Raw genomic sequence first — 27,531 nt, 5'->3', positions numbered from 1 at the left:
TTTAATCTACCACCGATAGCCCTAACCTCCGAAGTCAGCGACCTCTCCTCCCTTGCTGAGGTTGCGGTAATTTGTAATGTTCCTGTCTTCTGACAGATTTGTAAGCCGGAGCCCTGGTTTGAATATTGTGAGCACGAAAACTTGGACCCGCTTGCTGTGCTCCTCTGTTCTGAACAAACGGGCGTTTGAAGTTTCCCTGTTTTGATGAAACAGAAGCTCGAGACACTGCAATCTTTTTTGGAACCTTCAATTGGTTAGCAGACTTCTCCAGCTCCTTTGCAGTTTTTAGACTGTGTTCTAAATCATTCCCAAATAAACAATCAGTTAAAGGGGTATTTTTCAATGTATCCTTGACGTCCTTATTGAGGTTAACTGATATCAGCTCCCTCCTTGAAATTGATTCTCCGTGATGCATATCACAAAGCAGTCGTCCAGCGTCACTAAGAATTTCGATGAAATGCTTAAATTCTCCAGTTCCTGCAATCATGCTTGTAACAACTGATCCAATTCCCGAAATTGCTGCACCAAGTTGAGTTTGCAACTGTGACAACCGGAGATCTCTGCGAGCTGTATTTTCTTGAAGTGCGCCTCTAACTTCAGGGTTAATTTTCGGCGGTATCAACTCTGCACAGTTTTCAGGAGGAAGATATTTCTTAATAAGAACTGATTTCTGCTCCTCTGGCAGACCAGCTCTTAGAAGCCTTCCCCAACGTGAAGCTAAGTCAGGTTGCCAAGGATCAGAAAATACTTTTTCTGAAGCGACATCCTCGCCTAATAAAGTTAGGATATCAGGAGCAAGCACTCCACCTGTCTCGCTTCCATCCCGTTCATCTAAAAAACCAAACGGTCATTAGATAAAACAAAGGTAACTTGACCTAAAAAACCCCAACATTGGGGCAACGTGCATACAAGTACACTCTGAACATGTATTGCACTACCTCTCAGCCACAATAAATAGGTACCACACTAGGTACAAAATGCAAAAGTTCGGAGCCGAACAATTGGCCACTGTGCTCACTGACAGTTTGTCGAGATACATCCCGATAATAATAAGCAATAAGTACCACACTAGTACATATTACTCTACCACCCTAGGTAGATAGGCCTTCGGCTTTAATCCAAACGAGCCAATTTGTTAAAAAATTAATATTCAAAATCTGTGCACGTTATACTCGTACAAAACGAGTAATCAACTTACCAAAATTTGTCAATTCATTTTCCTTATTGGAGGCGTAGTCATCATAATCTTCCAAAACACTCGCTGTTGAACCAGCGGGAGAACTCAAAACAGGCCTTGTCGGTGAACCGCGAGTGACACTTGCGCGTTCACGCGAACCTCGCCGAGAACGGGGTGTCGATAACCGGGAGCGGTATTTTCTTTGTCTTTTCTCGACCTTTCCCAGGCGATGATATGATAATTTGCTTCCAAAACTGTTCCACTTTTTAATCGCAGCATTGTTTGAAGTTTTGAATGAATGCACCAAAAGATAGAAGATTTAAATACCTTTGACATTTCCTTCATATATGTATGCCATCATTATCGATGCATTTAAGACTTTTTTCGTAAGTAACTTCCTATTCATCCATGGAAACAACTTTTTCATATTCTTTATAATAGGCTTTAATGGATTTGGATTTTACACCTACCAACGTTTGTTTAGACATTCTTTATAATAGGCTTTAATGGATTTGGATTTTACACCTACCAACGTTTGTTTAGATTTTACAACAAGCGATTGAATGCACGGTGTATTATCTTTTTCAACGGAAATCGTTTTATTCACAAAGACGATGATTTTTTTAAGCAAACGTCAAGTGACATTTCCATGGCAATCGTGAAATTACGAACACCCAGCCCACTTAATTAGACATGTATTCGAGTATAACGTCAATGTGATTTCATTGTACTTGTTTCCTATTTTTAAATTATACTGCAGGTATAATAAAAAATACTATAAGATACACGTGTATAATTGGTCTTTAAAGCACTTGCAACGTTAAAGGCACTCCGCTTCGCGCCGTGTCATTAAACTCGTTGCGCGTGCTTGATTATAGCCTTGTATCTTAATATACAATTTTATTATAACTGCATCAGAATTGCTGTTTAAAACACGCCTGAGTGTGCGTAAAAAGGCGATTAAAACACGTCGAGCTTTAAAGGTTCGTTAAGTAACGTTACTTCAAATATGACATATGGAACTATATTTGTAATTTGAGATTGAAATAAAATATCTTCTCGGATCGCTTTTTGCAAATGAAAAAGGTGCCTTTGGCTCGTATCCTTTGTGGGAAGCTTTCACAAACGCACGTGTTTAGAGTAGGTATGCTGCCAAATCTGTTCCACTTTCTAATCGCAATATTGATTGAAGTTTTGAATGAATGCATCGAAGGGTAAACTTAAATACCTACATTTGACATTTCCTTCATATATGAAAGCATGAATGATGCATTGAAAAATTCTCCGTGAAATTGCTGAGATATGAAGTACCGATATTGGAAATAGTTGGGATACAGTATGGATTCATTTAGTGTATAATGATCGGAGAATCGGAGCATAAACTGACATGTCCCGTCAAGAGATATTTTTACACAGCATCACTCTTGGTACCATGAAATATATCACAAAGACGAGTTATTTGCATCTCCGCTATGAGACAATAACCTAACCTAAACCTAAACTGTCGTGATTTCCAGTTTGTAATCACAATGAGATATGTATGTAAAAATTTTTGTACAGAGAGAGGATTCTTTTAATACGTGTTGAAATTGAAAGTTTTACCAGGCACCGTTTTTTATTCGAAATTAGCACTATTTTCCTAACCAACGACGAACATTGGGTTGTAGTGATTAATATAGCGACTCATGTTATTGTTGTTTGCGGTAATGAAGGATATTGATGTGACTACAAGCGGTTTGCGGATAGAGACGCTATCCGAACGCGTGGGTTACAATTCCAACGCTTATAGCAGTTTTAGAAAACTTGATTTATGATATATGCTTTAGTTTAGATAGATAATAGGTATTCACTACCGTTCAATTAGGAATTAATTACTTCGCACCGTGAAAGTCTCTATGATTTTAGAAAATTGTATGTAATTTGTGTCCCATTCAACTCGTAGTTAACTCCATTCATTTCTCATATTAAATGTAGGTACATTTGTATAATTTTATTACGTGCCATGTATAACCCTCATCGACAGGCATTCAATTATTTCGGCGACCAGAAAGCTCATAGATGAGCGCATTCGTAACTTAATTTGCTTGAGCAAACATTTTTTACTCGTATTAGATAGGATATTTTAATGGTAAGTCGCACAAACTAACAAACGAGGTTGCCGTTATGCGTTTCACAATAACCGGACAGTGGACATCCACTAGGCTATACAGTGATTTTTTTTAATGCGAACATAGGATTTTGTATGCAATGTAATTTTATATGTTCGATTCGATTTAAAAAAAAACGTATCCATCTATTGAGTAGTTCAAATGGATAGTAGATAAAATTGACAGCCATCACATTTTTGAAAATACTGCCGTCCAATTTAATTTAAACAAAATGCTTACTGTAGAGATGAAGGTCCAAATTGTAATTTGGTACAAAAGTGAGAACAGTTTTAGGAGAGTTCGGGACTTATTTGCAATATGTATTAAATAGGTGAAATGAGTAAAATACCAGATGCATATAACCTACAAATAATTAAAGGTTGGTTCACAATGAATGTGGTATCAACGCGTGCCCTGTGAGGTCAAGTTATTGTAAGTTTAAGAAAAATTTATCCCAAAGTTGCTATAACATGGCGTCACATGGCTTCTTTAAAAAAATCTTGAGTCTTATTCATCATCAAGAGGGTTGCTGTTCATAGTCAACGCAAGCTGCGCCTTTTGCTGGTGCGAATGTGAATCGCGCACACCTCACAGATTGATGCGTTTTTTTTTATTGAACATAGGGAATACGTTTACAGTAAAAAAAACTCACTGTATATTAAGAGTCTTAATTTAAGACACACAAATGACCAAAATATTACACGAGGTGAGTAGGTACATTAACAACAACAACACTAAATCCGGAAACGGACATGCCGAATAATTCTTAATACATACATAACTACCAGGCAAATGCACTTTATTTGAAATTAAACATGACCACATTTTCTTATTGTAATTTTTAGCTACGGCCTGATGTTCAAAAAAATAATAACTACAGCTGTTTGATAAACTTCTTTAAATACGTAATCCTTGATCATTAAGGTATCTGCCCACTACACCGTACCGTAGCATGGCCGTACTATGAACATATCAAGCACAGAATGTAACACGGACTACTGTGCCCACTAAAACGTATCAACAGCGTATCATACCCGTGCGTAACGGTTTTAGGGACCGGAGTATCTGCTTGAGCTATCGGTACGATTCCCGTTGTCTCGGTTCTAGTAGTAGTAGATCACCAGTGTTTGCGGGGAAACAGATCAGTCAGGAAGAGCGAGCGAATTAATACTGTTGTTGCGGACCGCATTTCAATGAGTTGCCCTGTCATCTGGGATAAGGAAAATTCGCAATGAACTAGCAGATCTCAACGAAGAAAAAATAGCTCGGTCGGAAGAAGGTTCCGAATCGGGTTCTGCTGGAGAAGGCGAATTTGATTTCTCGGCAACACACAAAAATTTGGTCCATAAAAAACAAAAGAGGCAAAAAACATCTGTAGATGCACATGCTGATGAACTGTCAATGTATTTAAACCTCTCGCCAGGAAATATTGCCGGTCAGAGAACACGTCTTGATCCCGGTCTACAATCTATGTTTTTCTAAAGATGTGAGCGACTTCCGGGAGAGTATCGTGTCAATGTTGAACAAAAAGATTTTTCGTTTAACATTGGCACGATCCTATTCCGGAAGTCGCTCGGATCTTAAGAAAAACATAGATTGTAAATCGACACGTGTGCTGTGACCGGCAATCTTTCCTGGCGAGAGTTATAGGTATTTCAGTTATCAATTTAAAACAAAACCCGATAGAGGCTTGGAAAGAAAAGTGCTTGTCTTGATCTCCTCTACACCCCGATTTTTTTTACATGCGGTCATGTAACACCCTGTATAATAAATAGCGTGAAAGCGGTCAGCATTTAAACTTATTTCAAATACGTAACGAAGGAGACACAAATCACATTTCACGTCTCCAAAATACATACAAATCAAATACCAAATTAACTAAATGAAATCAAATATTTCGTAATAGCGTATTCTGTCACACTTGAAAGTTAAGTAACACTTGACATTCTCATTCGGTAAAATTATACAAAGGACGGAAGGTCGCAGTAATGAAAAGCAAACCTCTTTAATTTCGTTTTCGACAATTAATTCGAAATTGAAGTACATTTCCAATGAACCTCTTACATCAAAACGGTAAAGCCATCATGAATTATCTTTGTTTTATTTCAAACCGACTAGCGACAAAAACACACTAGTTCTCTAATTTAACCGACCTTGTATCTCCTATAATTACCAAATTGGTAATAGTGCTTACTTAAGTTTGAAGGCCCTGTATATGAATTCACACACGAAGTAAATCGGGGATATCCGTAATACGTCTCTTACTAACGTGCGGGTGGTAAAAACACAATGAACATATGTCCAAATGACAACAAAAATGACTCTCGGAGATACAATTACACCCCACAAGATAATGACTCTCTATTCCAGGAAAAAATCAAGATAGTGATTCAGGGCCGGAGAAACCTAAATCTAAACGAAAATGTTTAAATTTTATAAAATATTTTTTAGTTTGACACTTCAGCGTAAGGCGTATAACGGCGTTTTGTCACGAGGTTATTAAAAAAAGCTGCAACAGTTTCTAGTATACCTATCAGTGTTTTTTTTAGCTTTTTTGGTTAATTTATTAAACAAATTGAACAACAAACTGTCAAGATCATTTTAAACAATTATTTATTTGACGTCACTTGCTAGTTGCTATGCCTGTGAGATTGGTTGTTTAGTGGGCGAAACCATATGAGAAAGTAAATTTCATATGAGAATTGTGCTTTTGGCTGCATTCCTCAACAACTGAACGAAATATCCAAGTTTCGCGTTAAGTTACTTTAAAACGTACTATCGACCGGAATACAAAGTGAAATCTATGCGATTTTTTATATACCTTTTTGAAATATTTAAAATTTTGTGAAAATATGAAATTCTAATACTTTTAAAAGTTGTTATCTTGTAATTGTTATTTATAATTTCCGTAGGTCAGTAGTATTTGACAATTTTGCAAACGTCAATATTTTAGCATTCAGGTGCCTTCACAACCCCTTACCATGTTAAAAGTACTACAACAGTCAACAAACAATATTTGCAATCTATTTCCTATATCACTGCACATTTTTATTCAATTTTATTTCCATCACATCTTCATCAAAATCAAGATGTAAAATTAGGTTTGTTAGTCATTTATGTGTTGAATTGTTCCATTTATAGATCATTATGCATAATATTTACGAAATACTACAGATGAATGGGGAACAGGAATATATTTATTCGTAAGACTTTAAATTTGGCTTGTTTTCAACTATTCCTTGCAGTTGGTGTGGAATTTGCAAATAACATTAGACCTATGAAACATTTAATAAGAATGTATTTATTTATTTATTTATTTAACCAGAAACCATACAGAATAAAAATTCCAATTACATGGCACTGGGGCTCTGAACAAATATTAGGGCTTAAGATCTAATTTTATTTATTATTGAATTTAGGGGATCGTGAAAAAAGTCGATATCATTAACTGAGGATAACTTATTTAAAGTGATCAAGATCTTAATAAGTGGGGAAGTTGTGTTGTTAACTACAAAAATAGTATTATTTTGCCTCAGCTTAACAAATGGTACCTTAAGCTTAATTTCTTGAAGTAATTCGGGAGAGTATAACAAGTTGTGTAAAATTTTGAAGACAAAAATTGTGGAGGCAATGTACCGTCGGGTTTCTAACCTCGTTATATTTAAGCCGAAAGTACTATTTAAGTAATTAAGCTGGGTACCGTAAGAGATCAAATGTGGATAATTTTGGGTTGACCTAAAAAACATTACTCGGATGAACTTTTTCTGCACTTTTTCGATCATGTCTGAGTATTTGAGAGTTTGAGGAGACCAGATACATGCAGCATACTCAAGCTTGGATCTAATAAACGCATTATATAAGGTTAGCATTGTCTGTATATTCGTGAAATTGAGTGTATTTCTGATAGCGAAACCAAGAAGTTTGTAACACTCATTTGTTAGGCATTCAATGTGTAAGTTGAAGTTAAGGTTGGTATTGAAAAACACGCCCAGGTCCTTAACGGAGGTGACCCGTAGTAAGACCTTTCCATTCATCTTATAGTCAAAAAGTAAGGGATTCTTCGATCTAGTAAAAGTAAGGACTTTACACTTATTGATATTTAGTTTTAGTTTATTTTTGATACACCACTTAATTACTGAGTTAATGTCCTCTTGAATATTTAAACAGACACTTGGGGATTGGACTTTATTAAAAAGTTTTAGGTCGTCCGCAAATAGTAGTGCTTTCGAGTTTTTTATCACTCGCGGTAAATCATTTATGTATAAGAGAAACAGAAAAGGACCAAGAAGTGTTCCCTGGGGAACGCCTGATGAGGGATAAAATTCGGCTGAATTCACACCATTGAATTTCACTCTTGTTTTACGGAGAGATAAATATGATTTCAAGAATTTGACGGTCGGATTAAGTTTACGGAGCAAGACTTGATGGGATACTGTGTCAAATGCCTTCGCAAAATCTGTATAAACACAGTCCACCTGGGCTCTCTCATCCAAGGCTCCTGCTGAGAAATGCGTAAACTGCATTAAATTGGTAATCGTTGATTTGTTCCGCGTGAAACCGTGCTGTTGATCTGCAATTATACTGCTGAGATGGGAATAAAGTCTAGTATAGATCACTCTTTCGAAAATTTTCGCTATTGCTGGTATAATTGCAATTGGGCGATAATTCTCAACTAATTTTCGGCTTCCACTTTTGTGAATTGGTGTTATTCTGGTGCATTTCCAAGCTTCAGGGAATGTACATGTTTGCAAAGCTAAATTAAATAGATGTAGTAAGGGGGTTACCAATAAAGATGCACATCCTTTCACGATGTAGGGTGGGATTCCATCTTCGCCCATAGCCGACCTCGGTTTCAATTTTTTAATTGCTTCCAGTATCTCGGATTCATGTAACTGAGTCAAGTGCAATTTGGATAGCACCAGGTCCGATTCCACGTCATCTTCCGGGTCATCGTTCCTCTCCATAGTGTAGACTGACTCGAAGAAGGATGCAAAGGCGTCCGCAATGCTTCTGGCGTCCGTTAACGAGGTGTCTTTGTACTCAAAAACTCCAGGTAGTTGACTATTCTTCCTCAACGACTTGATGTAGTTCCAGAATTTATTGGAATTCTTCCGCAGATCCATTTCAATTTGATTAATGTACCTCTTATGAGCAATGTGGATCATTCTTTTGAGTTCTTTTCTGGCTTCAATGAAGTCTTCCGATTGGCCCTGTAACCGAAACTTATTTTTCTGTTTGATTTTCTTAATAATGTCTATATTAAACCAGCTAGGATACTTATTGGCACTCCTAATTGTAACTTTGGGGACACATTCATCGAAAATGTTCATTACCGTTTGATTAAAGCTAGTTACTGCATCATCTACCGATTTGAAATTCTTCAGGATAAGAGACTCCTACCAATTGATATCGCGAAAAAGGACGTACATTTTAAGAAAATCTGCTTTTTTGAAATTGAAGTTGGTTAATTTGGTAATTCGCTTAGCTGGTCTATGGACTTTGTAGACTATTTGTAGAATGTTAAGTTATTGAGTTATACGGACATAATGTGTACGATGGCAGCGGTTAGGGGAGAATGGTCTAGTTTCGGCAGTGGTGCAGCGATTGATATAGGCATTTTTCTACATTTAAATTAAGAGAATTTCAATATTTTGGCAAATTATTGAATTCCAGGTGTTCAATTCATGTTAAAAAGCACTTACATTGTAATTCCTTGGTGTCTTTTACGACTGTTTAAATTGCTAACCTATATTATATCAAAGCTTTCGAAGTATTTATTTGCTTTACGAGGTTGGGTACATTTGGCACCGTGTAGGCATAGTTCTTTATGTTATATGCCTCGCCACTGGATAAAAAAAAGAACGAGCGCTTTTATCAACGAGGGAGAGGTGAAGAAGTGTTTAGTTTCTATATTTAAGAAAGATATGACAATCAAAGGTGCTGCTAGAGCTTATGGTTTCAAGCGACAAACATTATGTTGTATAAGGTAAGCGCGAGTGGTTAACAAGGTTAGAAATATGGTGTACACCAGAGTGAAAATATGGAAATCTAGTGAAAATATCGCCCAAATATGAAAATATGTTGCAAATATAAAAATATTGGGCAAATATAACAATATGGTGCAAATATGGAAATATCGCACAAATGTGCAAATATGACACAAATATGCGAATATTTCGCAAATATTTAAGAATTTAACAGAAATATTAAATTATAGGGAAATGGATTATGGTCTCGGCGCGTATTTCCGTTTGCAGTACCTATATCGTATTACATAAACACGATAAATTACCGATCTTTTAATAAATGGAAAATGACTGTTTTCCGCCGTTCCTTTTTCGAAACAAAAATCTTGCTCGTTTTTTGAATCTACACATTAGAATTTGGAGACAATGGCTACGAAGGCAGCCAGAATATACTCTAAAAACAAATGTCATAAATTCATAACTTTGAACGCATATACATGTATTGGAATGAACGCCCACACAATGGTTAAACTGATCCGTAAGTACAGAGACGACGCTAGTTTACCGGAATCTTGCGAGTTTACCCCCTGGATCTTTAGCTCGCAACCATATGAGCAGATATTCCGAACAACTCGCTCTCTATCATCGACATTTGCGACTGTTGTCAATTTTAGTTTGTTGGACATCATTAATCGAATTAATAAAATTGAAAGTATAAACAATATAATTAACGATTTATCGGAAAAGTTCGTTTTCCCTCGTGAAAAATGTGTTAGAAGTCGAGGCGGTGTGGATTAAAAATTGTAGAACCTGAAATATTTCTTGAGAATGAGAAGATTGAAGCCGTCGTTCTAAAAGCGTTAAGAGGATGCTAAAATACAATGCGCAGAATTAGGAATGCAGGTGGAAAGTTCTGAAGATTGGCAGGAAATAAGCATTGCTATGGTATCACACTCACAAAATGATAACGATGAAGACCAACACGAGGATGAAAAAGAATCCAGAGAAGAAGAAAATCATGGAGAAGCTTCTCAGACACAATAGGGTAAAGTTGGGATATATGCCCCACTTAAGCAAATTCTTTTATAAAATCATTACTTTGAAATAACTAACCTATAGTAAAAGTGAACACATATTATTAATTAATTATTTTACTAAAGAATAAGCTCCAACATGCGATAATATCAATGCCGTCATGATTATTTGTCATAAACAATCGTACTGTAAATGGCCATTTATCCCACATGTGTGGTAGATATGCCTTAGGATATATGCCTCAGTTAAGGGTTAGACGCCCTAGTACTAAGAAATAGGTAGCTGTTACACCTATGATTCACAAATATCCACCCAACCTCAATCCTAAAAACAATACAAATGGATACAAAAACCAAATAAAAAATATTTAATGAAATGAACTCTTAATACAATACAAATGATAAGGTTTTACATTATTTCTTACACCAGTTTTCGTTTGCATATCTCCAGCCTTTTAAGTTTTTTGCCACAATCGTTACACTTGTTACCATACATGGTACACGATTCATGTAACCAGTTGTTACACTCCACACATTTAATCCAATCCACTTTTTCTGTGGTTTGATAATAGTCTTCAAGACACTCAACACAATTGCAATTTTGCTGGTTCTTATTGGTACTAGTCTCTTTTTTTTTTAATTTTTAGTGTTATTATTTTTGACTTTCTGCCCTTTTGCAGATTTTGTAAGTACAGCGGCTGATTGATTTCTTTTAGGAGCTTTTAAAGGTATGGTTGGAATAGGAGCCAAGTCGTTTAAAAATTTGGATGGAGTTTCTCTAAATTTACGTTTGTTGGTTGCGATTCAGAAGAACCTTCATTTTGAGAATCGATAATTATATAATTTTCATTATTTTCAAAGAAGTCTTGAGGTAAATTGTCGAAATCAACAGTGTATGAAGAATCAGTATTTGTCTTACTTGTTCCAGGAAGGTTTTCATGGTTTTCACGTAAGGTATCACCATTTACATAACTGACAGTTTCTGACTCCTGGTGAGGTTCTGTAATGTATAAATCTTCTACAGGGGGGAATCTGTAGACACTTTTTGGGATGCAGCATTTCCATTTTGAAGAGTCTCGGCTTGTTGGTTCAAAGAAGAGTCTGATTTGGAAAAAATGGGTCAGGAATTCTAGTTCTATTGAAAGGGCATATACTCGTGGCCTCAAATCCAGACATGCCATTTGCAGGGGTAGCCGCATTTTTCCACGCGCGCCCTATCAGGGCACCCATATTTCGTCTGTCATTTTTTCTGTTTTCATTTTGAAGCATCCACGAATCCGCTTCTTTTTTAAAATAATCTTTCATGGGTTTAAAGAATGACCTGTCTAAAGGTTGAAGAGCTTGAGTGATGTGGCTCGGTAAGCATATGATGATAATATCATTTGCTTCTGCATAATTTAACATTTCCGGATTAGTCGTATGGGAGGTGTGCCCGTCCAAAATTAACACTACCTTGCCTTCGCCCTTCCTAGGGACGAAATGTTCCGTCAACCATTTCATAAACAATTCTGAAGTGATGTATGAGCTCTTTTTATTCATGTAAATTTCGGATCCTGTAGGTAAGCCCTCCATGAAATCAGGATTTTTCCTAGTACCTTTTAAAATTAAAACGGGTGGCATAAAAACACCTTCACCGTTATTGCACGCAATTAGCGTGACGTGCTCCCCTTTTTCCACAGACGTAAGTACATGGACATCCTTGCTTCCTTTGGTTGCAATCACTTTTCTGGGCTTATTGTTTAACTGGATACCACTTTCATCCATGTTAAAGATTTTATTGCCACTATTAATTAAATTGTGCTCTAGTAATGTTTTCTCTAACAGATCGAAAAAGGCATTCACTTCTGAACGGCACATTCCCTTTGCACGGGCTAGAGATAAACCCTCACTTTGTCTAACACTCAAATCCGTATTCCTCTCTAAGAAGGAGTACAGCCAATGGTGGCCTGCTATGCCCTTTTCTTCTCCTTTTATAGTGTGGTGATCACGCACACCTTCGGCAGACGCACATGTCGATCACGTGCAAACGCCACCAGGTACCCGCGCAACCGGCAGCAAAACAAAAGAAGTTTCTCCCACGCAACGAGTTTCGCACAACCCCCACGCGCGGACGGCCCTTTATAAGCCGGAGCGGCCGTGGGTAGAATCAGATTCGCTCGTTCCTCATAGCAGCGATCTCACCGCTGCGTTTACCATAGCCAGCGAAGCAGCGCTCCTCATAGCCTGCACAACCGGCGCTCATCATAGCCCGGGAAACATAATCAAGTCCCCTCTCCGCAGCATTGATGCCGCCTACAACCCCGCGGAAGGAAAAGCGATCTCGCCGCAACGCTCTACGGCGCTTTCTACGTCGCTCACCTCTGCCGATCCCGGTATCGCCGTTGCCGCCGAGCCCGACCAAGGCACCGCCTGCCTGGAAACTACGCTCCTGCCAGCAGCCTGCAACGTACCACGGAATCGATCCGGCCACCATCTCCGTGAACGACCCACGCCGTTTCATCATCCGCGACCGCCACCGGAAAGCCACCATGAGACGACTCTTCGGCGACGATTAATATTCGCTGTATATATGTAAATGTTCTGTTGTTAATAAATTAGATGTAAGAAACCCAATAAAAAGAGCACACACGCAACCGCCAAAACTGGTGACCCCGACGTGATCAGCAACAACGGAGCAGAACGATCCATCATGCCAGACCTAGAGACAGGAGCTCCGCAACCCACCGGAGAAATGGAACGACAGGAGACGCATCGACCCGAAGTACACAGGGTGCAGATGAAAATACCTCCATTTTAGCCCACAGATCCGGAATTATGGTTCGCCCATGTTGAAAACCACTTTAGGATCAGCGGCATCACCAGCGACGAAACAAAGTACGGATACATCGCCAGCAATCTGGAGGCAAAGTACGCGTGCGAGGTAAGAGACATCCTGACAAGCCCACCACAGGAGAACAGATTCGCCACGTTAAAAATGGAGCTCGTAAAACGGCTGAGCGCAACACACGAACAGAAGATGCGACAACTCCTAGAACGGGAAGAGCTTGGCGACAGGAAACCTTCGCAATTTTTACGACACCTTCAGACCCTCGCCGGAACAGCGGTACCAAACGACTTGATGCGGTCAATATGGACGAGCAGACTTCCATCTTGGCAGTCCAGCCCCAGGCCACGCTAACTGAATCAGCCGACCTGGCCGACGCTGTCCACGCAACAGCAGCCCCGCAAGTCAACGCAGTTCAGCAAGATGACGCCACTAGAGAAGCTATCGCAAAGCTCACCGCAGAAATCGCAGAGCTCAAGGCACAAACAAGAGGGCGATCCCGAGACCGCCGAGGTCAAGGTACAAGACAATCCAGCCGTAGCCGAACGCCACAAACACAGTACGACACTTGCTGGTATCACTACCGATTCGGAAGCGACGCCCGGAACTGCAAACCCCCGTGCAAACAGAATACGGGAAACGGACAGGCCAGTCGTTAAAGGCGGTCCACGACTCGCGCAACACACCAAGCCGCCTACACGTCACAGACAGACAGACGAATACCGAATTTTTAATCGATACTGGAGCCGAAGTATGCACCTTTCCAATCCACAAGGTGGCGGACAAGAGACCAGTATCCACATACAAACTATATGCAGCAAACGCAACTACGATCAACACATACGGCACCATCACCTTAAATTTGGATTTGCGGTTACGTAGAAACTTCCCGTGGACATTTATCGTCTCGGACATCGAGAAGCCCATCATCGGCGCAGATTTTCTATCCCACTACAAGCTCCTGGTAGACGTGAGACATCAGCGACTAGTAGACTCGCAGACCTCGCTAACCCACCAAGGACGGAAGGCCGCAGACCATGTAAATATTGTATATAGTACTTGTAAGGCGGAAAAATATCACCAGCTGCTAAAAGAATTTCCATCGCTGACGAAACCATCAGGAATCATGGGAACTCCAAAGCACGCAACAAAACATCACATACAAACCACAGACGGCCCACCGGTAGCACACAGGCCCAGAAGATTAGCACCAGACAAGCTGGAAGCAGCGCGAAAAGAATTCCAGCTGATGCTACAATGGGGAATAGCCAGACCCTCGTCCAGCCCATGGGCATCACCATTGCACCTGGTACCCAAGAAGACCAGCGAATGGAGACCATGCGGTGACTACCGGGCACTCAACGCAAGAACTGTCCCAGACCGATATCCCATTCCTCATATAGAAGATTTCGCCCAAAGACTCGCCGGGAAAACAATCTTCTCCACCATCGACCTAACAAAGGCGTATCACCAGATACCAGTGGCCGAGGAAGATATACCCAAGACAGCAATAACAACCCCATTCGGACTCTTCGAATTCCCATTCATGACGTTCGGACTTCGAAACGCCGCACAAACGTTCCAACGTTTTATGGACGACATACTACGCGACCTAAGATGTTGTTACGCATACATCGACGATATCCTCATCGCATCCGAAAACGAGGAGCAGCATATGGAACACCTACGTCAGGTCTTCCAACGTCTAAGCGAAAACGGAATGGTAGTCAACCCGGACAAATGCCATTTCGGACAAAGCGAGATACAGTTCCTAGGCTACCGCGTGACCAGCCGAGGAACACAGCCCACGGAGAGGAAGGTACAAGCCATCCGAGAATTTCCACGCCCCGACACGGCCAAGAAACTGAGGCAAGTCCTGGGCATGATAAACTATTACCGAAGGTTTATCAACAAGGCAGCAGAAACACAAGCACCTCTCCATGACATGCTCAAAGGAAGGTTGAAAGGAAACCAGCCGTTACACTGGACACCTGCAGCCAACGAGGCGTTCGAGCAATGCAAGCAACAAATAGCACAAGCTGCCCTAATTTATCACCCAGTAGCGAACGCACCGTTAGCAATCACGACGGACGCATCAGATTTCGCGCTAGGAGGTGTAATCCAGCAGAACGTCAACGAAGAATGGCACCCACTCGCATTCTTCTCGAAAAAACTATCAGTAGCAGAAAGCAAGTACGGCGCCTACGATAGGGAACTCCTGGCCATCTACAAAACCATAAAACACCACCGCCACATCCTCGAAGGACGCACATTCACCATTTATACGGACCACAAGCCAATCACCTACGCGTTCAGCCAGAAACCTGAAAAGTGTACGCCCAGGCAATTCCGATATTTGGACTTCATAGGTCAATATTCAACGGATATCCGACACATCGCCGGTAAAGAAAATGTCGTCGCCGATACCCTATCAAGAATCGACCAAGTAAACGGTGGAATCAACTTCGAAGCTCTAGCAGACAACCAGGAGAACGACCCAGAGCTACGGAGACTGCAACAGAGTAGCACAAGCCTACAACTAAAACGCATACCTCTACAGGGAAACAAGACGGTATACTGCGACGTGTCACAAGAAACCGCACGACCATACCTCACGCCCCAATTTCGAAAGGTAGCATTCGACAGCCTCCATCAACTGTCCCACCCAGGATCGCGAGCCACAGCCAAACTCATTTCCAGTAAGTTTGTATGGCCCGGGATGCGAAAGGACTGCAACCGATGGACAAAACAGTGTCAACAATGCCAGCGTTCAAAAATCATGAGGCACAACAAAACGCCCGTGGCAACCTTCGCACCTACAAATAGCCGGTTCGAACACATCCACATGGACATCGTAGGACCCCTACCCGAAAGCGAAGGACAGAAGTACATTCTGACGTGTATCGATCGCTACACACGTTGGGTGGAAGCAACACCAATATCAAACATCGACGCCGAAACAATCGCCAAACAGTTCGTAAATACTTGGATAGCGAGATTCGGGGTCCCATTACGAGTAACGACCGACCAAGGACGCCAGTTCGAGGCCCACCTATTCCGGAACTTGGAAGCACTAATCGGGTTCCAACGAATCAGGACCACGGCTTATCATCCCCAGGCCAACGGAATGGTCGAACGTTTTCACCGCCAACTCAAGGCATCCCTCCGTTGCCACGACCGGGCCTGGACGCAAGCACTCCCCTTCGTACTCCTCGGGATAAGGAACGCATGGAAGGAGGACATCAAGGCTACAGCAACGGAAATGACCTACGGCCAAGGTGTCCGACTCCCAGGAGAATTCCTAGCCGACACAACGCCTGACAACCAACTGGAAGCAGAAACCTACGTTACGCAGCTACGAAAGCAAATACGAAGCATGAAGCCTACCCCAGCGTCGAATCACAACACACACAAAAGTACATTCCAACTCAAGGATATCAACACAGCAACGCATGTGTACATCCGAGTGGACGCAGCGAAACGACCACTACAGGCATCCTACGAAGGACCATATCCTGTAGTTACAAGAAACGACAAGACTACAACAATTCGACGGCACGGTACGGACATCATCATTTCCAGCGACAGAGTGAAACCAGCATACCAGGAAACAGACGAGGAACAGACAGACACCTCAAAAACGACACCACCAGCAACTACGCCACCAGCAAAACGACCCGTGGGACGGCCACCAAAATCACCAAAAATCGCACTACCAGCAGAGCCGCAGACAGCGAAGCGACCTGTTGGACGACCACGCAAAACCAGGGAAGAAACAACAGGGCAAAAATCGACCACAGTCACACCCACAACAACGAGAAGCGGAAGACAGACCAAACCCAGAGTCCACTTCCAGTTAGCCACAATCACCGCGACTCCATCGCCAGCAAGGGGGTATATGTGGTGGCACACGTACCGATCACGCACACCTTCGGCAGACGCACATGTCGATCACGTGCAAACGCCACCAGGTACCCGCGCAACCGGCAGTGAAACAAAAGAAGTTTCTCCCACGCAACGAGTTTCGCACAACCCCCACGCGCGGACGGCCCTTTATAAGCCGGAGCGGCCGTGGGTAGAATCAGATTCGCTCGTTCCTCATAGCAGCGATCTCACCGCTGCGTTTACCATAGCCAGCGAAGCAGCGCTCCTCATAGCCCGGGAAACATAATCAAGTCCCCTCTCCGCAGCATTGATGCCGCCTACAACCCCGCGGAAGGAAAAGCGATCTCGGCGCAACGCTCTACGGCGCTTTCTACGTCGCTCACCTCTGCCGATCCCGGTATCGCCGTTGCCGCCGAGCCCGACCAAGGCACCGCCTGCCTGGAAACTACGCTCCTGCCAGCAGCCTGCAACGTACCACGGAATCGATCCGGCCACCATCTCCGTGAACGACCCACGCCGTTTCATCATCCGCGACCGCCACCGGAAAGCCACCATGAGACGACTCTTCGGCGACGATTAATATTCCCTGTATATATGTAAATGTTCTGTTGTTAATAAATTAGATGTAAGAAACCCAATAAAAAGAGCACACACGCAACCGCTAAAATAGAAAATGCATTTTCTACTCCCAGTTTCTTTGCAAACTCATATGCCAGTTTACGAACTGTCCAACGACTGGGGGCAAATCCTGCCTTTTCTAGTTTTTGTATATGGGCCACAAGTCTCCTTTCATTTTCAAATCCCAATGCCGGACCCTTTCCTAACGATTGTTTTTTGCAATTTCCTGATTTTAATCGTCTGCGTAATGTTCTTGATGGAATGTTAAAGGCTTTGCTGGCTTCATTCACACCCATTTCGCTATTATTAACATTCCTCATAGCAGCTGCTAAATCCTCTTCCGACCACAAGGCTCTTCCCTTAACATTAACCTTCCGCTGATACTTTCTAGGCATTTTTCTGAAATAAATTTAATTAATTTAGGTAGTACTAATCATCAATAATACCGAAAGAATCACGATAACAAAATTGCCATATATCCCATACACAAGTGGGGCATTTATCCTTTTTTGTGGGTATAGATGCCCCACTTAATTTTTAAAGTTACCGCCATTTAACACTAAAAACAGCAGTTCTATAGGCAAGGTTATGTTATATACTACTTATAATAACAAAAGTTTTTGCCATAAATCATGCATATTGTTGTTAAAGCTTATCTCGTGAAAGACAAACCTATTGATTACAAGTAAATAAAGCATCCTACCTTTTTACTTTTATTAATCCAAGATACGGGGCGTCTATACCACAACAAATGTCACCATAACTGATTTTAAGTACTAAATTTGTCCACAAACAAGCGCGAAGCCGCTAGTGTCGATTTTACCACAAAATTTGAATGTAGAGGCATGTATACCCTAGGGGCGACTATCTCAACTTTACCCTATACTAAAGAGCAAGAGGTCGAAGCAGACGATACAGAAGTCTATTATTGCCTTCGCACCTTACACCCCTCGGCGCAAGGGCCTCGAGATGTAACCTTGATGCTCAGGCGATAATACTGGACTTCTCTACCTTGATGCATAATGTACGATTATCAGACTGAAGAAGAAGTGAGTCACGTAAGAGACAACAACATGTAAGTAGATAAACCGTAAAATGTTTCAGGTCTGGATGTCATCATCCCTTATAGAAATGGAAAATGCTGCAGTTGATGATAAGAATCTCGCCATTGAGAACGCAGACGTCGACTTAGATGGTATGCCCTGGATTACAGTATATTCAGATGGGGGTTGGAGTAAATGAAGCTATGGTCATAATTATAATGCAGTCTATGGAGTGGTATGCAGTAGAATATAAATTACAGGAAAATATATTTCTATATCTTGTAGGGTGTAATTATAGGAAAAAGAACCGGCAGAATTCTCTACATGGGCGTGAGAAATAAATTTTGCATTATATGCACTAAATCTCAAAATGCAAATGTCGAAGTGCCAACACATACCTACTTTCGCAACTGGACAGGATCCTCTGTTGCAATGGAGAGTGACATTATTGTAGAGGGATTTATGCAAAGTGAAAGAGTATATGGTGTGAGGTATAAAAAAGTTATAGCCGACGGCGATTCGAGTTTCTATGCGAAAATTATTGAAAAAGTTTCATATGGGCAGGTATAAGGAAGAGTATACAAATCTTTACGTAAAATGTCATCGTGTAATTTCTAGGTGCTTACAGTGGAATGTAAAAACCATGTCGTTAATAATTATGGTAAACGCTTGTATAAAATAAAAAATGATACAAAAACTGTTTCTTTAGCAGCGAGAAAACTTCTCTCTGTGGAAATAATAAAAAAATTACAGAAATGTCCGGAGAAGGCGATAATGATAACGCACATGGGGACATTGGTACGCTAATTAATGATTTAAACAATGGCCCAGCCTATGTTTTTGGATGACTCGACGTGCATAGATTACAACTGTACCAATGTGGGAGACGGCAGTAAGAGCAGACTTCTTGATATAAAAAGTAGTGGGTTATATCGACATATCCATGGGGTACAATTCTGCACCTTTTAAAATACAATAGATAGTAATTTTCGGTCATTCATTTATAGGTGCACAAAATCCTGTGGTACGTAAAGCTCCTTCACTCATAGATAATGAAACAAACAATCGTGCCGAATTATTTATGGGTCTATGGATTTACTATGGGCAAAAGACTAAATTTAATTCAGAGGAGATCTTTTCAGAATAGAGCAAACCTCACAACTTTACGCTATAATAAAAGTATCATCTCCGAAATAGGGTCGAATATTTTATTGATAACTTACTTTTAATGACAGGTTTTGAATGTCATTGTAGTGCTTTGAAAACTGCTACGAAGCGAACCCAGAAACGCAAAGCTCGTCCTACAGCTCGATTGTGCCTTAGACTATGGTCCAGCAGCTCGGCAAACCTCCTTTAACTGAAGACCAAATCGCAGAAGAGAGTGAAAGAATTCTCAGGCAGTTTGAGGTGATCTCTATGTATTATATACTATTGTACCTAAAATGTGTGGTAATGTGTCACCATTTCATAAGAAGTTGCAGGTCAGCAATTAAAAGCACTAAAACGTCTCGAACTTTAAAACTTGAACCCATTTCTTCAGGAATACTAAATATAATTTTTCCCTCATAATAATTGCTTTCTTTATATATTCTGGTAATAGTACTTTGGGACGGAGCGTAGAGCGTAATCATTGTAAAACGCTCTTAGTCTATAAATAATTATTAATGGATTCTTATTTAACCATTTGCATTTGGGTAAAAAATGACCCCCCCCCCACTTTTTTGACGGAAATACACGTTTTGAAGTAGTAAGTATCCCAATCAAACAAAATGTCAACTTCCTTATTTATTAATATATTTTGTGGAAATTTTAAGCACAGATATTTCTGGTGAAGGCAAACATATCGCATTAGTAAAAATCTGATGTGCGCATACGCAGACTGCGCAATAGATATGTCTTTGAACTTTTAACCAAAGTTGCTTTTAGTGTAAGTAAACGTATCGTATATGGCAGATTAATGCGCAATATTAATATCTTTTTGATATTTTAATCACAGATGATTCTGCTAAAAGCAAACATAACTGATATTGCAAAAATTAGATGTGCGTATGCGCAGTCAGTGCCAACTTCTTTATTTATCAAGATATTTCTTTGACATTTCTGGATTCTGTCACAATGTATGCATTGACAAGGTGTAGAGAGTGCGGGGGCAAACCGGTACCTGTAGCAGAGAAAATACGAAGGGACTTGGAGGACAAGAGAAGCGTGTCTGGTGGCTTCACTAGACGTTAAAAAAGCTTTTAACTCGGCGTCAAGGGAAGCCATCATAGAAGCTATGCGCGATTTCGAAGTGCCAAAATATTTAGTACGATTGATAAAGAACTATTTAACGGACAGAATAGTGGTGTCGACGAAACCCTTGGGAGCAACATATGAATTCGTGAACAGTGCGGGAGTGCCACAGGGTTCTGTGCTGGGGCTGTTATTGTGGAATATAATGTACGACGGTGTTCTAAGGATCACCAAGGAGGAGGGGGTTGCGATGGTGGGTTTTGCCGATGATCTAACCTTAATAGTGCGTGGTAGGGACCTGGAAAAGGCTAAGGAAAAAATGAGCCGTACTATCGAGAGGGTGAACGAATGGATGAATGATCCCAGACGAGAAGACAAAACTGGCCCCCCTCACCGGGAAAAGGCGAATTCCTCCTGTTCACCTAGATGTACTGGGGCATTTGACGGAATCGGAGGGGAAGATCAAGATGCTCGACAAAAATTTGTCATATATACCCCATGCGCAGGGGGAGAAAATACGTGTGTCGGCTGTGGAGAGGTGGACTCCCCCGGACATGCTGTACTTGCGTGCAGACGCTGGGAAAGGAACAGAGAATCAGTGTGGAAACAGATAGGCGAACATGTTGGCGAGGATAGGATCGTCCAAATAATGCTGGAGAGAGGGTGGATCACCAAGGTGATTGGCACTAGAGAGAAAGAGACACGGGAAAGTGAGAGGGAGTAGCGGGAACATCGTGGCGCCGACCATCTGCGCCAGCCATGTATGGTCGTGAAGAATATCGAAAGGTGATGCCCGGCCATGCTACACTAGGCAGAGGAAAGGGTTTTAGTTGGTAAATCTTACCTAGATGGAAGGGAGCCCCCCCCCCTCAATCCCAAATCTAAATAAATATTTTAAGGACGTTTTCATAGATGTGCAAATACCTAAACTAAAGCTTACTTAGACTGAAACAGTACTACAATAGTTATTTAAGATAACGAAGTAAGAAGATTAGGATTAAGTATTGATACAAAAGATAAGATTTTACTAAAAGGCTGTGGTGGTCATCATTACGAAGGACAAGTTTTTTTATTAGAGGTAGATGATTTTAAGGGTCAAGTGATGGCGCATGTGGTGTCGGACTCAACACAAGATATTCCCGATACCCTTTTACGGAGTTACCTGGAGTACTAGTGATTAATGGCCATATGCACCGTTTTTTATTTAAACTGCGCTTACGTAAGCTCGCTTAAGTAGTTAAGCGCTATACATAATTTTTGGTAATGCACCGTACCAAACTAAACCGAGTTTTGGTAAACCGTGAATATGTTTGGCAACGTAGCATTTTTAACCCACAATGCACTTCGTCTACTCAGTTGTTTGACATGTTATAACCTCAAATAACATTGTGAATTGTGATTGTAGTATTGTACAGATTTCACGTCTTTGTTAAAACTATACAAATATGAGCAACGCAAAAGTTCGAGTGCCCAACTTTTCCAGTACAGAGAAGCTTCATCTTTTAACGATTATATCTCAAAAATATTACAAGATCCTAGAGGACAAGAAGACTGATCGCGTTTCAACGGGACAAAAAGAAAAGGCGTGGGACGAAATAGAAGCCGAGTTTAATGCTTCATCTACCTGCACCACATACAGAAATGCACTGAGCCTCAAGAAATGCTATGAAAACCGAAAAAAAGAGCTCCGGAAAACTTTAGCTACTAATAAAAGAGAAGCATTATTAACTGGTGGCGGTCCACCGCCAAAGAAGAAGAAAGATGGGGACGATACACTGATGGATGACATTTTAATGGCCATTTTAAATGAGAAAACTTTGTTGGGTCTTAAAAATCCATTTGATGATGATGCAGATGAAACGGAGATACCCCACATTGAAGGTAATGAGGAAGTTGTTCTTGAATTAGAGGCATACCCATGCGAAGTTGCAACTACCGAAAACTGTGTAGCGGATACTGTTAATGTGGAAGCACAGGTAAGTTTTTATCAGTAATAGTTAGTAGGAACGGTTACATAGACCTAACTAAACCAGTAACTTAATTGTGTGTATATCGATAGTAGTGGTTACAATTTGTACTGGACAAAAATGTATCTGATTGAATCAAATTTTAGAGTTCCATTAACGCTATCCAAATGCCAGTCCCAACAATGAATTGGAAAAAGTATGTTCCAAAACAGCTACAATGCCCTACAAGTGCAATTCTACGTTTCTCAGAAGAGAAAGAAAATATACCGGAACCTGATAATGCCCCAGCACCCAACAAGGTAACAATTTTTTTAATCGTATGATGACTTTTAATTGCAACGTTTTGTAGGTTAACACTCCAAAGAATGCAAACAGAAGAAGACCAACAACAGTAGTCAAGACACTTACATCATCTGAGATAGCAAAAAAGTACAATCTGTTACTCGACAAAAGACTAAGCTTAGTAGATGCACAAATTAAACATTTACATGCAGAAAATGAACTTGTTCTTAAGAAACGTGAATTGGAAATTGAGTTACTGCATATTCAAATAGCAAATGAAAAATATGTAGAATAATATGTTACATGTGGTAATAAATAACAATTTCGTTTTTTATAACTACCTTTAATATTATAAATTTGCAAAATGATTATTTATCAGGTCTGTCCTAAAATCATAATTAATATTTTCATTTACATTTATAACAGGAATCTGTCCTTGTGCAATTAAATAATCCAATTCTTCTGCATTGATGTCATTTGGAGGTGGTGGAACATCGTCACGCATATTAATTGCAATATTATGCAAAACTGCTGTAGCCACAATTATTGTTAAGCCAGTTTCCATCTCACATCGAAGCCCATAACACAACACTGGGAATCTTCTTTTCCATACACCATTTGTCCTTTCTATGCAATTGCGGGTACGAATATGGGATTCGTTATATAATTGTTGTGGTCGAGTTATTGGATTTAAAAGTGGTGTTAGTAAATATTGCTTTAAGCCATATCCACTATCGCCTAAAGTAAAGATTACATTACTTTCTGCCAGCTAATTAGAAGTACATTATGATGTATTTAATATTAACAGCAATTACCAAGCATAATAGCAGATCTAAAGTGTCCAGCTTCAAATAGTGTCTTTAAGCGACTATTGTTAAAAATAGTAGCATCATGTGCCGAACCGGGCCATCTGGCCACAATGTTACTAATTTTTAAGTCACTATCACACACAAGTTGCACATTTATTGAAAAATATGACTTGCGGTTTCTGTAGACTTCACTATCCTCCCCTCCTGCAATGTTATAGTTTAGGTCTGTTATAAAATTTTTATAAGTTAACCTGGAGATCGAATTTTAACGTGTGTTCCGTCTAGGCATCCTATTACCCGAGGGAAACGTGCTACTCTATAAAACTTGTTTTGGGTAGAAATTATTTCCTCAGGAGTCGTAGGCATTTGTATGAATTGATTTCGCAGAGCAGCAATTTGTTGTGATACTTTTTTCACAATACGAGAAACGGTGCTTTGGTTCATACACATGTAATCACCAACGTTTATTTGATGACTGCTACTTGCATAGAATAAAAGCGTGGTTAGCAGCTGATTGATTGGTGATACACTGTTATTCCTACAACATAATTAATAATAAGCGCCCTATGATTATTTTGATAAAAAAGTGCCATAATGCTGGCCCATACACTATAACTCGTATAGTGCTTAAAACAGTCACTTACAAATCATTCTCAAACTCCAGCTGATTTTCTATTAGTTCTAAAACTGACATTGTGGCCTGTTTAGTTAATCGAAATCGCTTCAGGAAATTAAGGTCATCCATTTCTTCAAAGAAATTTGGTCTTTGGTAAAATTTTCGAGGAAATCCAAACTCAATTATTTCCAGAAAATCATGATCATCGTCTAGTATAATCTCATCTTCAACTTCCATCGCAATCGACTTCTACAAGAGCAGATTATATTTTATAATTTAAAAAGTGAGGTTAGTTTGTAACAAAGCTCAGCTTAACACGCTAAAGCCTCCAAAAATGAAGGTTTAATATTAACGGCGCTTAAGCTCCTTTTTTACTACGGTGCATACCATACTGTCAACTTCAGCGAGCTTAAATATTAAGCTTGGTTTATGATACCACGGTGCATATGGCCATAAGAATGATAAGGTTCATCGTAACAGATACAGAGAATAAAATACAAGATATTCACCAGACGCCCCAGAAAATAGCGTTAAATACAAAAGGTCCCTCCCTTGTACCTAAAGACACTAGCGCATTTTTTTAGGCCTAAAGATAACAGTACCTAATTTTAGAGATTTCTTCTCTAGAAGCTAGTTTGCGTCTGAAAGAATGAATTGAATATCCGCGAAGTATAATTAGATTAAGCTCCGATAATGAACTTGGCAGAATGATTTTGAAATTGGAGCAAATGAACTGCTCTCATTGGACACATACACGTCTAGTGCGCCAAAGACAGTCAATTTGCAACTTGTTAGTCTTGTTACGTAAATAGCTATTATTCGAGGTCCATATATACAACATTTCGCAAAACAAATTTTTTGATTCGGCATTAATTTTACTTTTATTTTAGGTACCTACCTACCTACATACACTATTTCATGCAATTCGGTCCGAGCAGTTTTTTGGGCTATAACTTTTTAGCCCGTTGGTCTACGTAGCCGAAAAACAATAGCGACCTTTCTTATGTCCTGAAGAACATGTGTATTTTCAAAGCGATTGGATGTTTCTACACAAAGTTATCGTGCACACGGACAGACAGACAGCAATACAAAATTATAAACGATCTCGAAGATCGTTAATAATTACATTATGATAGAACGTCGTACCTCTTGAATGGCATTACAAGATGCTTTTTGAAACACATTTAACCTTTATGTGTATTGCTATACCTTCATATATCTAACTGTTTGTACATAAATGGAAACCATTGTAATTGAAAAGTGTCAAGTTGACGAAGGTGCGCATTGCGGAAATTATGGAATAAGCAAATGTTCGTGTTTAAGGTAATCGACGAACAAGCAGTGCGACCTGTATGATAACGGCGCATCTGTAGGTAACAACGTGAATTTAAATTAACTTGGGGATCATACATTAGTGACTTACAATTAATTATTCTTATCACAATTTCAGATATACTTTTCAGTTTAATTTTGTTTTAAATACCATTGGAACAGTGATTGTGCAATTAACTTTGTAATACTTTTACCGCGTTTTGCTTCAGAAAACAGAATTAATGGTCGTACCAATTTATTTATTTGAAAATGCTGTCGTCTTGCAATAACATGAGTGGTAATTTATCTTCAATTAATATAATAAGTAATATCAGAAATTTTAAAATTAATGGAAGCAAGTACCTAGTTATTAAGCTTGTGATTTTTGTTCGACGGGAGTAAGCTAATGGGGCAGACAGTTTCTTTTATAGAAAGGAAGCACTTGATAATATCAATAGGCCCTCACAATATCTGAAGAGGTGGTTCGAGAGTATATTTTGTACAAGCTTGACGCTAAAAAAAACTCACCCCCTATCTTTATTGTTATACATTTATGGAGATGCTTCTATGTAATTTGTATCACCTTAGCCAAAATCATCAATTACGATCAGTATGGATTGGGGTTATGCTCTTTCAACAGATGAACTGGCTTTCTCACTCTTGAGGGTAAATTGATGACTTCGAGCGAAGGTTAAAATAAAGAGTGGGCGTAAAGCAATTAACTACTCCTGCGATCAATTAGGAATTACATTGCTCTAAAATTAAATTACAATTACCTATTGTTGGGGTTAAATGGCTTTTTGATTTTGCAAGTACTGATTAATTCTTACTTTGCTTAACAACATGTAGGTAATTATTTTGGGTTGGAGTTTTAGCTAGTAAATCTTTTCATAATACATACCACTATCAAATGGTAGCGATAAAGCCTCTCCAGCAGATAAAATTCCACTAGCCGGTTTCATTTCGGCTCTATGTTGCTGTGTGCCCCACGTTGGGCGCCAAATAAAAATGCTAAGTGCACTGCGCAATGGCAAACGGTCACTAAAACCACCCACAAGTACCAAGTCCAACTAGAAGGCGGATAGGGACAACCGTTCAAAATTTGAGCTGCGTCTACGTAAATAATCATATAGGCAACCAATAGTGCAGTTTCTGCAGGCCAAGGATGCTATATAATGTAGGATTGCTCGATCCCTATACTTGTAATGTTGCCCGCGTTTAAGTCATATGTGACGTCACCAACGGATCTGGCCATCAGAATTGTCAATTATAATTTGCTAAGTTGTAAACGTTTTAGCATTAATGTTATAACTGTGTGTACAAAAGTGTTCGCTATGTTTATGTTGCAACAAAAATGCTTGGACACCGACGTGCAGTATTGGACTGTAATAACAATTTTGGTTAGTATTCACATTTTACACTCAACTGGCGCTGATTTTAGGCAGTGTCATTAAGAACGTCGACACATCGCTATTGTAAGATGGGCAAAGTTTAGATAAATTTATTTAGCTGCAATTTCCATAGAAAACCAGAAACGCAGAAAGAAATGGGTTCATTTTGAATATGCGAAAAACCGAAGGAGAATTTGTAGACGATGAATGCCTCCAATTTAAATACAGA

At 39.9% G+C, this 27,531-nt stretch overlaps 2 protein-coding genes across 2 annotated transcripts; one reads left to right on the top strand and one right to left on the bottom strand.

The window, feature by feature from the left end:
- Positions 1–20,947: 20,947 nt before the first annotated feature.
- LOC116160525 lies at positions 20,948–23,499 on the top strand. The gene is made up of 3 exons (XM_031473736.1): positions 20,948–22,902; positions 23,040–23,192; positions 23,243–23,499. The coding sequence occupies exons 1-3, from the start codon at positions 22,372–22,374 to the stop codon at positions 23,468–23,470; spliced, it is 912 nt and encodes a 303-aa protein (XP_031329596.1). The 5' UTR covers positions 20,948–22,371; the 3' UTR covers positions 23,471–23,499.
- A 23-nt stretch (positions 23,500–23,522) lies between these two features.
- Positions 23,523–24,855, bottom strand: LOC116160523 (putative nuclease HARBI1). Its single transcript, XM_031473735.1, has 4 exons — positions 24,629–24,855; positions 24,236–24,522; positions 23,991–24,188; positions 23,523–23,913 (listed from the first exon to the last, which is right to left on the bottom strand). The coding sequence occupies exons 1-4, from the start codon at positions 24,835–24,837 to the stop codon at positions 23,525–23,527; spliced, it is 1,083 nt and encodes a 360-aa protein (XP_031329595.1). The 5' UTR covers positions 24,838–24,855; the 3' UTR covers positions 23,523–23,524.
- Between the last annotated feature and the right edge of the window lie 2,676 nt (positions 24,856–27,531).

This window comes from Photinus pyralis, unplaced genomic scaffold, assembly GCF_008802855.1.
Source record: "Photinus pyralis isolate 1611_PpyrPB1 unplaced genomic scaffold, Ppyr1.3 Ppyr1.4_LG1, whole genome shotgun sequence".
Classification (NCBI taxonomy): Eukaryota; Metazoa; Arthropoda; class Insecta; order Coleoptera; family Lampyridae; genus Photinus; species Photinus pyralis.
The sequence above is the reverse complement of the archived record's forward strand: the minus strand, read 5'-3'. Positions and strand labels throughout refer to the sequence as shown.